The sequence below is a fragment of the Lynx canadensis genome, chromosome E2 (genome assembly GCF_007474595.2).
Source record: "Lynx canadensis isolate LIC74 chromosome E2, mLynCan4.pri.v2, whole genome shotgun sequence".
Lineage (NCBI taxonomy): Eukaryota > Metazoa > Chordata > Mammalia > Carnivora > Felidae > Lynx > Lynx canadensis.
In genome coordinates, this window is record NC_044317.1 from 3,385,815 (window position 1) to 3,397,835 (window position 12,021).

The 12,021-nt window shown below is 53.8% G+C and overlaps 1 protein-coding gene across 1 annotated transcript; it reads right to left on the reverse strand.

The window, feature by feature from the left end:
- Nucleotides 1-4,440: 4,440 nt before the first annotated feature.
- Nucleotides 4,441-11,936, reverse strand: LOC115502555. Its single transcript, XM_030298045.1, has 5 exons — nucleotides 11,818-11,936; nucleotides 10,610-10,683; nucleotides 6,255-6,422; nucleotides 5,580-5,711; nucleotides 4,441-4,712 (listed from the first exon to the last, which is right to left on the reverse strand). The coding sequence occupies exons 2-5, from the start codon at nucleotides 10,680-10,682 to the stop codon at nucleotides 4,576-4,578; spliced, it is 510 nt and encodes a 169-aa protein (XP_030153905.1). The 5' UTR covers nucleotide 10,683; nucleotides 11,818-11,936; the 3' UTR covers nucleotides 4,441-4,575.
- Between the last annotated feature and the right edge of the window lie 85 nt (nucleotides 11,937-12,021).

Consider the following 12,021-nt stretch of genomic DNA (forward strand, 5'->3'; position numbering starts at 1 on the left):
GAAGGTATTACGCTGAGTGAAATAAGTCAGTCAGAGAAAGACAGATATCATGTTTTCACTTATATGTGGGTCTTGAGAAACTTAACAGAAGACCATGGGCGAAGGGAAGGGGGAAAAAAAAGTTACAAACAGAGAGGGAGGGAGACAAACCATCAGAGACTCTTGAATACAGAGAACAAACTGAGGGTTGATGGGGGGTGCAAGGGAGGGGAGGGTGGGTGATGGGCATTGAGGAGGGCACCTGTTGGGATGAGCGCTGGGTGTTGTATGGAAGATATTCGACAATAAATTATATTTTAAATAAATATTTTAAAAACTAAAAGAACAATTATGTGTGTACCAAGAATAACATAACTAAAGTAAAAATACTGGCAACTATTTTGCAATAAAAACCTATTTTAAAGAAAAAGTGCTATCGACGTTCTCTTAACCTAAAAACATCTTTTTCTCCTTCAAATACCAATATCAAAGATGCATTAAAAATACACGTAGGGGAGCCTGGGTGGCTCAGCCGGTTAAGCATCCAGCTTCACATCAGGTCACATTCTCGTGGTTCGTGAGTTCAAGCCCCGCGTCGGGCTCTGTGCCGACAGCTCGGAGCCTGGAGCCTGCTTCGGATTCTCTGCCTCCCTCTCTCTCTTCTCCTCCCCCACTTGTATTCAGACTGTCTCTCTCTCAAAAATAAACATTAAAAAATTATTTTGAAAAGTACACGTTCGGGGCACCTGTGGCTCAGCTGGTTGAGCATCTGACTCTTAGTTTCAGCTCAGGTCATGATCTCACGGTTCACGGGTTCGAGCCCCATGGGGGGCTCCTCACTGTCCATGCAGAGCCTGCTTGGGATCCTCTCTCTCCCTCTCTCTGCCCCTCCCCCAGGCATGCACGCGCACGATCCCTCAAAATAAACTTTAAAAAAAAAAAAAACGTCAGGCTCTGGGCTGATGGCTCAGAGCCTGGAGCCTGTTTCTGATTCTGTGTCTCCCTCTCTCTCTGCCCCTCCCCCATTCATGCTCTGTCTCTCTCTGTCCCAAAAATAAATAAAAACGTTGAAGAAAAAAAAAAAAAAATACATGTTCAACCTATTCAATTGCTCTTTTCGAAAAAAAACTAATTGACCGTGCTCCTGCCCCCACCACGGTGACACTCCCTTTTGGAGACCGCTCTGTGACACCTCGTGGGACCCGGGATGCCTCAGGCTCCTCAAAGCTGACAGCCTCTCCGCGGCAGGACGGCACACAGAAACTCCTCCACATCCCAGGCCCGGCTGCGCGCTGCTCTCCCCCTGTACCAGGCCTTCTCGAAGAACTCTGGTAGGCTAATCCCGCGTGAGAAAGACCGAGACCAGACTCAACTGCCGTGATGGAAGGAGCCACCACTACTGAGTTTTGAAGAAGCTCGCCTGGTAACACACAAGGGGTACAAAGAAGCAGACATCAAGCTGTTGGGAAGCAGACAGGTTATAGGAAGCAGACAGGACGCAGGAACAGACAAAAAGTGGACTGGTCACGGAGCCATAGTTGACATTCCCTAGCTTCCGCCTTCCACTCTCCATCGTTGGGAAGGGGTTGTTCCGTGGGAGTAATACCTCCTTGCCTCATTTTCTGATACCGTCAGTACGGATTTTGGCTTCTCTAGCTGCTGTTTTTATGTGGGGGTTCACAGACACTCAAGAAGGAGGTCACTGCAGGCTCCATCCTCCTAGAATCCCTTCCCCATGCTGCTAGCCACTCACCCCCACAACTGTCATCGTCGAGTTCACCGCTGCCCTCACCGGCGCGGGGGCGCACCTGCCTTCACGGCTCCCGGTTCCTCTGCCCTTCCTTCTCGCGGCCCACTCCTTCCCTCGGAGTTCCATCCCCTTCTTCCCGACCGTGCCCTGCAGCACTTCTCCAGAGACCAGTCAGTAATAAAAACTGATCTTCACCTATGAAGATCCTGCTTTCTCTGCTCGTTATAACAGTTTCACGGATTCTGTCATTCGAGAGGAAATTATCGTTCCACTGCCTTCTGCCTTCTAGGATTGTGTTTCAGAAGTCTGCTGTTGACTGTCCCTTTGCAGGGAATAACTTTTATTTATTTATTTACTTATTTATTTATATTTTTAGAGAGAGAGAGAGAACAGAGGAGAGGAGCAGAGAGAGAGACACAATGTCAAGCAAGCTCCACACTCAACACAAAGCCCAACGCAAGGCTCGATCCCACGACTCTGGGATCATGACCTGAGTCAAAACCACAGGTCTGACGCTCAACTGGCTGAGCCACCCAGGCGCCCCCGGAATGATTTTTAAGTTGTGCAGGGTGGAAAGCTGCCGGCTGGTAACAAGGTGAACACGAGTGAGAGGCAAAAACAATAGGAAAAAGGGACAAGGTGCATTTCAACAGCCGGGAACTCTCCTGGCAAAAGGTGAGGAGCTGCCGGGGGGGGGGGGGGGGGGGGGGGGGGGGGCTCTGCAGATGGCTCCGTGGAGACCAAGCCTGGGTCTGTCGGGAGCCCCACTCCTAGGGGCGCAGGGACGCCCCGGCCTCCCTGGTGTTCCCAGCGCCCTGCCCCAGCTTCCTTCCTCCCCGCCCCCGCACGGCACTTCAGCCCCGTTGGTGGGCTTTCAACTCTGTCCTCCCAGGGCCTTTGTCTGGAACCGTTTCCACCTGCACCCCCACCCCAAGACGACTTTTGACGCTCTTCTTGGCTAGTCCTTGACTAGTCACATCCTCAGGGAGCCCTCCCCCAACCAGCCTCAACTTGTTCCCACGCCCACCCCAACCCTGTGTCCATCATCCCTGAGGAGCATCATTGAAGCTTCCCATTCTGCCCATCGTCTTACTCGTCCTTGGTGTTCCTACGAGCCCTGTAAGGATAAGGGCCCCAAGGGTCAGGTCTGTCACACCCCACAGCATGCAGATGAGAGAGCAAAGGTCAGGTGGCCCTCTGGCCTAAGGATGGCTGCTCCCTCCTGAACTGCCACTACGGTGGCAGGAAAGGGGCAAGGACACAGACGACAGGACTCCACGGTCACACTTTGGAAACGGACGCGGACGTACAACTAGAACCCTCTTAGCAAGTTCAAGAGAGCAGGTTTCAACACAGTAAGGGCAGGCCAAGAAAGCCTGGTTACCCCAGAGAAAGTCCCCAGGCTCAAGGAGACTTTGTCTGGAGCTTTCCGGCATAAGAGTCCGGGGGTCAGAAGGACCTTCGAACACCGTCTCCAGGACTCTCTCGAGTTCCCTCAGGCAGAGCCCTCCACTTCTAGCCCCGTTTAGCTCCATCGTCTAACCCGGGGTAAAGGCCCCTTCCTCTCGGGGTTGTTCTGTGGAGGGACAGTGGCCTTGAAGTGCCTGGCCCGGGTAGGTTCTCAATCAATGGGTCATTTAAGGGTCAGAAGGGCCAGGTAACGAGTCAGGAGTGACCCTGGGCCTCGTCAGGCACCTCAGGCCCATGCAGGAGCCCACCCTGGGAAAGAGCTGAAAATGGTACCATCTAGCAGGAGGCCCGAGCTTTGTAGGTGAGGCCATCCGGAGGCTATAGTGGCCTCACACTGGCCCTCACAGCCAGACTCCCATCCTCTGCAGATCCCAGCATCCCTCCCCCCAAGGCGGGGAGGGCCTCCCAGGGAAGTCAGTGGGCCCTTCAAAACAAGGGAGCAAGGGCATTCCTAATCCATCAGGACGATTCTACAATCAGGGGTTTTACATAACCTGCTGAATTTTCAGCCACTTAGTTCAAGCCTTTTAACCACCTGCGACAGCCTCTGATCGAGCCCCAGGCCAACTTCCCCTCCCAGTTACGGCTGCGCTTCTCAAAGGCCGCCTCCCACTCTCCGCACACTCCCCACCGAGGCTGCTGGGAGACCCCTCTGTGCCAGCCCTCTGCACAGCTCCTCGCGTGGAACGTTCTAGGATCTGTTCTGCTGTTTCGGCAGGGCCTCCAGGGATCAGCGAGGGGATCTGGCGGGCAGGGCAGGCGGGAGAGCAGGACAGCGGGATGCGAGCCCAGAGGGGGCCTGCTGGGGCTGGGATGATGGCAGTTCCCTGGCACGGACTCCAACGTCGCTTTCTAAATTAAAAGGCTGAGAGCGGCCAGGGAACCAAGTTCATCACTGACAGAGCTCAGCCCGCCCTTCCTAAGCCCACAGCCACCCACTCCAACCAGCATGACAATGTCAAGGCGGGAGGGCAGTCCCAGAAGAAAAACAGCCATGGGGGCTTCTGCTGGCCCAGCTTCCACGATGGGATTTCACGCTCATAAAAATTTCTAGTCGAAAACCCAAACACCCCACATACAAAGACCCTACGTTTCTCGTTTTTATATGACATCCCCTTGAACGACTTACTCTTGCTATTTCGTCTACACCCGAGATATGTTTGCAGCAGACACTTGGGACAAACCATTTCAAACGACGGGCACTGGCGCTTACAGTCACCAAAGAAGCGACCACGGCAGGGTTCACGTAAACTGCTCGTTTATTAGCATCGGTACTGCAACATAACAGTTTCCGGGAGCCGCGCTGAGCTGCACGGAGGTGGCGGACCGAGGCGAGGCGAGGCGAGGCGAGGCTCGGGTGGGCGGAGTGGCGGCTCCTACTTCTTCCACTCGTTCTTGTCGTAGTCCCACTTGGCTGAGAAGCCCTGGATCGGGCTGACCTTCATGTCCAGCATCCTCTTGGTCTGCTTAGCCACCCACTCCTCCTCGAAGGTGTGCGGGATGGGGCCATACACTAAAGCCCAAAACAATTTCATGAGACAACGTCGTCCTGACAGGTTGTTTCTAAGCCCACGCGTTACACGGGTCAGGCCTTCCCCCAACACACTGGCCGCCAGGCTAGCAAAGTCGTCTGCCGCTCGGCACCCGCACCCGCACCCACACCCACACCCGGGTTTTGAATTCTGGGCACTGACGACTCTTCCAAACTATTTCCAAACTATTCTCTGTTGACGAAAGGTTATCAATGAAACACGAGCTGAGAGCACAATGTCTGCTCCGTACGACGTAGACGAGGGGGACTACAGACTAGCGCTGAGCACAAACAAGAAACCACGAGTGACTTGTGAGTCTTGAGGAACACGTCCACGGTCAGACCAAAGGTACAGGATCACAGCCGTCTGGAACGGGAAAAAGCCATTCTGCCCGGATACAAAGAACCCGGGAGAGGTAGCACGGAACGAGCAGACAACTCCAACGGCCTCTGTGCAGACCCTGTGAGGTCTAACGACCCAGAATTCTGCTTATGGAGACACAGTCCCTATTCAGTCGAAATAGCCCTTTGATAAGAAACAACACCCTTTTCCTTGACCAAACCCTTCCCGACGCCGTCCTCCGATAACATAATAAAGCGTCACAGAAAGGCGGTGTGCCATACAGAGCAGAAAGTCCTTCGCTACCGAGCACGGCCCGCCGTGAAGAAGTCAGAAGGTGGCTTACACCGCTTCGGTGAACGTGAGCCGGACCCCAGAGCGGAGGCGCCCGCCTCGTGCACAGGCGCCCACGGCCCACTCCCGGGCGCCGGAAGACGGCGCGGAGCCGACCCGATCCGGGCCTGCGTGGCTGCGACCCGAGACCCCAGGCCCCCGCGACCCCCACTCACCGTAGTGCTTCTCCCAGATCAGGAGGAGAGCGGTGAAGCCGATGAAGAACATGGCAGCGCCCACAACCGTCTTCCACTCGTTCGTGCTCCTGTTCATTTCCGCGAAGCTCTCGTTGAACTTCATGCGATACACTGGGGAGAGAGCACAGCCATTGGTGTGGGTGAGGGGAGGCCGTGCCAGCAGCCCCTCCTCCGCGGGGCCCGCGACGCGGCCGAGGGGCACAGCGCACACGCACGTGCTCTCCCACACGGGTGCGAGGGGTGGCGGAGGGGACAGAACGCACCTAGTCTGCTTTGAGCACGAAAACCCCACAGAACCAGTGAATTCTTCCTCCTCGGGTTACGGTGCAGGATCCACTGAGTCCCCAGAGTTTCACCCCCACCCCCGCCACCTGACAGTGACTTTCGGCCTCTGATCTTCTGTCAGTAAGTTAGAGTGGACACCGCCCACCCGGCAGGGCCACCAAGAAGCCGTATCCGCACCCTCCTCCTGGGGGACCGGAGCCCCAGGGACCCGGGCAGAGGTGCGGCCAGCCCACAGAGCCGGGGCCCCGGAACAAGCCCCCGGGACACGCCCCGTGCTGGTCTCCAGGTGGCGCCCCCAAGCTCACAGCCCAGACCCCGGTAGACATTCTCTCTCACACGGTCTGCCAACACTTCTGCTTCAAGACCCACATTCAACTTTCTCATCGATGGAGAGGCTGCTCCAGGGGGCCTTCTCTTTCTCTTTCAAGGCCTTCTGGCTGGCAGAGAGGTTCTTGACATGAGCCACGTCGGGCAGGGGGTAGTCACGCCGGTCCACATAACTCGGGAGAGCGTAATCTTCACTCTTCACGACGCTTCCTACAAAACACAGCGACGAGTGTTTGAAAATTCACACGGGTTCCGAGTGACCAGCCCACACGAGGACAGGCGTGTGCACCCTGAAGACCTCGGTCGTCCCTGGGACTGAGGCCACAGTGTCACACGGCCGACGGACCGTCGGGGGAAGCAGACCCAGACGGCGGGGCGAGAGTGCGGGGCCGGCTAAGCGCGGCCCTTCTCGCAGCCGACACGCCCCTGCCAGGGCAACTGCCACCGGGGACGGCAGGGCCACGCGTACCAGCACCACGCAGAGGGCACGCGGGGCTCTCGGACGCCCTGCTGGCCTACACGAAGGCCCTTCTGCAGGAGACTCAAACTAAGGAGGGAGAGCAAAATCGACAGAAAACTCGTAAAAGAAACAAGCGTCCAAAGGTCAGAAACAAGACACAGGGCGCTGTTTATTGTCCCAGAAACAAACAACCTGCGCCCAACAGAGGAGGGACGCAACTACCCCCACAGGTGTGTCAAAGGTGTCATTCGTTCACAGGTTCAGAAATGTTGGCTGAGCACCTGTTACACGCTCACCGCGGCTCTAGCTGAGAGCAGCGAACAGAGCCGGCTGCCCGTGGGTGCTCACAGGCCAGAAGCGGACAGACCCGTGGGTCCGAGGTCACGGCACGGGGGCTCAGGAGAAAGAAAAGGTACAGCAGAGGAAAGGAATCGGGGCGCACGGAGAGCAGGAAGCAAGGGACGGCAGTCAAGAGAACGAGGAAATAGTCGCGTCCTCAGCAAGTCACAGAAGATCCCGGGACTTTTTTTTTTTTTTTAAGATAAACCGCTGGTGTGCTTACACGTCCACGTAACTGAACACACAAAACTCCCGGCAGAGCAAACCCAAGTTGTTATCAGTGGAGAGAGGACAAAAGGGGGATTTCTGCTCCAAGAGATAGAAATCTTAGTGCCTTAAAACAAGCACGCATCTGTGTGTTGCTCAAGGAAAGAGAAACAGCTCAGAAACCAGAAAACAAAGGAGTATCGTCATTTGTATTTAGGGCTTTCCCACTGCTGAAAGCTGTTTTTTCAATTCCATCCTATGCTTGCAAGAAAACGCTGTGATCCAAACTGGTCTGGAGGAGTGAGGTCTTGCAAAAATGCTTCGCTTCCGTTAGCGGAGTCGCCATGAGCACACTCTCCCAGGTCACGTTAGCAACAGTGACCCATCGCTGCACCTCAAGCAAAGCACAATTTCTCTAGATGCTTATCTCTGGAGCGCAAGTGACTTACGTATACACAGCCCGATTCCAAAAACTTGAAGGTGGAAAGGACTGGAATTACTTTCCATGGTTCTATAAAAATGAGTGGCCTAAAAGAAACAAACGTATACCAGCACTCAGCTCCCATTAATCACTAAAAACAGATGTAAACTGGGGTAACAAGGACATTCCACAACTGACCGATGGTTATGGCACAGCTCAGGAACTCAACTCAAAACCACTGAAGGGCGCTTTCAATGGGTCCGTGTCTGTCGTGTCAATCACCTCTCAGTAAAGTTATAAAAATGCGAATGCTCGCAACCTTGGAACACTCTCAGCATGAAATTGCACTTTCTAGAACAAGAACGGCCAATGTGTGGTCTCGGGGCTGCAAGGGTTCTCAGCACTTTGGGCCTGGTCCCCCACACCCCACAAAGATTAGCACACCAAGCATTCCTTTAAGAGGGAGACGAAAAGAGACTTTGCATCTGAGCGAGGGGCTCGTCACTGCTGTCCTCAGCTGGGTGGGTCTTTCCCTGAGCCTCTGCTGAGGAAATCTGGGGAATCAGGAGCGGCCCCCTCAATCACACGTGTCACAGCACAAGCACCCAGACACAGAGGTGGCTGCCAGTGGCACTTCAAAGCGCTACTATCTTAGAGGGAAAACCAGTCCGTGTATTCAGGCACCACTCGTGAAAGCTAAAAACGGAAGGACGGGGGCACCCGGGTGGCTCAGTCAGTTAAGGGTCTGACACTTGATTTCGGCTCAGGTCATGACTTCACGGTTCATGAGTTCAAGTCCCACGTGGGGCTCTGGGCCGACAGCACCAAGCCTGCTTGGATCCTCTGTCTCCCCCACCCCCCCCCGCCCCTCCCCTGCTCAAGCACGCATGTGTTCCTTCTGTCCTCAAAAATAAACCTAAAAAAAAAAAAAAAAAAGGACAAGACCTATTCAATGGACCGCAGTTTTCTCCACCTGTGTACTGTGTACCGAAAACACAGCAATGAAGAAAGGCAGGTTCTCAGCCTCAAAAAAGTTTGCATCCTGGAAGCAAAGAGACGACACGCAGAAACCCCAGTATGTCAGCCCTCCAAGCAGACAAAGCAAGATGACGTAGGCCAGGCAGCATCTTCACAAAGGGCGGTGAGGAAAGGCTATTCTAAAATAACAACTCTGGAGCTCTGAGGCAGAAGCCACAGCCTGCCGCACACCAGGAATGTGTCACGCCCCTGGGGACGGGGACCCTGAGCACCCGGGAGAGCTGCCTTGGGTCTGTCATTTCCTTTTTGAGTCTGCTTTGATAACATCAGAGAGGCCTAGTGCAGATCTTACCCCAGACACGAGAAGCCACCGGAGGATTTCAAAAAGGGACTAATTTAACTAAGAATAAGTTTTGGCTAATGCCACTGTAAAGAGAAGGAAGCTGGCTTCTTATGAAAGGCCAGAATGACCAAGGGGACGTGAAGGAACTTTCAGGGGTGATGCAAATGTCGTAGTCCTGACTGGCATCGCTGTTACACAGCTGTGTGACCTTATCAAAATCCACAGAACATTACGCTTAGAAAAGATAAATTGTACTTTCTGTCAAGTGCACCCCAAACGAATTAAACAAAGCTAAGAAGATATACAAGCAAAGCCAAAATAGAAACAAAATATAACCTGTCATTAAGTGACTTGCTAGGCTTTTTAAAAATGTCTATTTTATTTCAAGAGACAGAAGGAAACGAGAATCCCAGGCAGACTCCTCACTGTCAGTGCAGAGCCCAACGCAGGGCTCACCCCCACGACCATGAGATCTTGACCTCAGATGTAATCAAGAGTCACATGCTTACCTGACTGAGCCACCCAGATACCCCTGGCTTCCCACAATGAAGGAGTGTTTCATTCCACACCTACTAATTAAACAACAAACTTGTCTTTATTACATCCCCATTTAAATAACAAACATTTCAACAATACTCTCACTAGATGATCTGTGTTATCCTGGACAACATAAGAAATGGAGGAAAATGTAAGACAACAGACAGGATCACCAATTCGAGGACACAATTTCAAGGAAAAATTCACACATAAAAGCAGTTGAGGCAGTAGCAGTTACTGGTTATTGAGCCCCTGGATTCATAAGCCTTGCTCTCCAAGTTATCACTACTCAAGCCTTGCACTTGACCCCTCCCTAACACAACCTGCCATGGTAATTTGCATTTTGTCCTTTCGCTGGCTTTCTCTCAGTCTAGGATGCCATTCTCCTCTAGAATATAAGGTTAAACCTGCTAATACTTCAGCACAGAGAAGCCGCCCCTCCAAAAACCTCTCCTGAAACCCAGGCCAGGGTAAGTGTTTCTTCTGAGGGTACATCACTTATTCAAACACTGTCTTCACATATCTGTCCCTCTCCAGATTGCAAACATCCTGGGGAAAGGCCCAAAGATGCTTGATAAATGCAAAACTAAACTCGCCATGTGCTGGGCACGAACTAAACTCTTTACATATATTTCAGGTGAGAAGAGCTTCCTACATGTAAGTAGCTCATCCAAGACAAAAATGAGATTAAATTCTGCTCAAGCTAGAAGTCCCAGCTCCTTCCCTTCCATTGCCCCAACAATGCAAATGGTATTTAAGATAAATGGTTGGGACGTTTTTAGGGGGAGAGAGAAAATCATTAAAGTCGTGTATGGTGGAGATCTCTTGAAAGGGGTGGAACTTGAACCTGAAAAAAACGGGAAGGGAAGGAAAAGGGGGGAAATATCAGTGTAAGCAAAAATCCAGACTAGTATTCAACATGATTCATAAATGCTCTATAATCTAGAAGTAAGCCCTGTTAAAATATTGATACCCCCCCGAAGTCCCACAACAGCAGAATCAGGATCTGAGCCACTTTAGACCATCTGTGTTTGAAACTCCGGCACAGGAGCTCACACACAGTGGGAACAGGATGAAATCAGCTCAGCCCATTTAAAAGAAGTTACACTTACCATGCGCTCGTACACACACTGAGGTGGAAATTGCTCGCTTGCCAATTAGGCTAAACACTCTGGTAGCCAACATTCTGAAAGAGAAAAATGCACACCTTCTCTATGAATAAGGGCAAACACCCATCGGGGATTCCAGTGCATTTGGGAAGTCGATGCAACTTTGGTTTTCTATCCCCAACATCTATGACCCACTGTTTCTTCGTTACCGACTCTAAATTCACAAAATACCCGAGGATGAGATTTTTCTTAACAATCGACACGTTTTTACGGGGCTTCATAATAGGCCAAACGCCGTAATATATACTCAGGAAATATATATACAGGAAGTTAGCAGAAAACTGGCTTTGTTAAAAAAAAAAAACAAGGAGAAGAAATTTTAGTGAGGAGACTGAGAAAGCTAAACCCTAAACCGCTGACCTACCATGACGGGCTCCACTGTCTGGAGGAAAAGGGTAAACAACTCAAAGGTACCGGCATGCACTGCATGCAACTGAGCATTTGGTTAAAAACCTAGCATGTGCCTAAAATAGGAAGAAGACATCAGGCAGAAAGGCTGCAAATACGGCCTGGTCCACTGCCAGTGTCCGCGGACGATGACCTGGATGACCCAGCTCCCACCCGGGTCCTTCCGGCTTCGGGCCCATCTCCCCTACCTCCCCTTCCTTCCAAACGGGGACTTCAGCAGGGGACTGCTGACGACCAAAGGGACGCCGAACGCATGGGGAAAACGCACAACAAACATAAGCATGACGTCAGGGCTGAACTGGCTCGCACCCTGCGTCTTCTCTCCGCGGGCCTGGCCCGCGCGTGGGCGGACGCGGGGCGGCTCTCCCCGAGCCCCGTTAAACCGGTGCGGTCGCGCAGTCGTAGCTGGAGGGCTGCGGCCTAGGCTGCAGAGCCGCCGACCCCTGGCTCCGCCCTCGGCCAGCGGGCGCTCCAAGGTCAGAACCCGAAACTAGACCACGGCCGGGGCGGCGCAGGTGCAGCCAGGCGGGATGCCGCGGGGCGGCACACAGGCCGCGAGCCGGCGGCCCCCGAGCCCCGAAACCCCGCCGGCCGGCCTCAATGTCACAGGGCTCCGAGGCCCAGTCGCCGCTCCCTGCTGGCGCCAGACCGCCGGGTCGCGGGCACGCTCGTCCGCTGGCTGCCGGCCCCTGGACCTCCCCGGCCCCGCGGCGAGGGCCGCCCGCCATCCTCCGCCCGCTCACCTGCCGCCCGACGCTGCCCGCCGCGACCGCCGCGACCGCCCTCTATGTCCGGGCTGCCCGCTACCGGAAGAGAGGAACGAGGGCGAGCGCGGAGCACCACGGGATCGAGGAGGACCCGGCCGCGCCGGAGGTCACCCGAGCGGAAGGAGGGCAGCGCCGCCAGCGTCGTAAAAGGGCTGGTCGGGCCGCTTTACGGCGGCGTCG

Coding starts and splice junctions, on each gene's coding strand:
- LOC115502555 (XM_030298045.1), bottom strand. CDS start 10,682: ATGTTGGCTACCAGAGTGTTTAGCCTAATTGGCAAGCGAGCAATTTCC. Junction 6,423..10,609: donor AGTGTGTGTACGAGCGCATG/GTAAGTGTAACT, acceptor TGTGTTTTGTAG/GAAGCGTCGTGAAGAGTGAA. Junction 4,713..5,579: donor GATCTGGGAGAAGCACTACG/GTGAGTGGGGGT, acceptor TTTGGGCTTTAG/TGTATGGCCCCATCCCGCAC.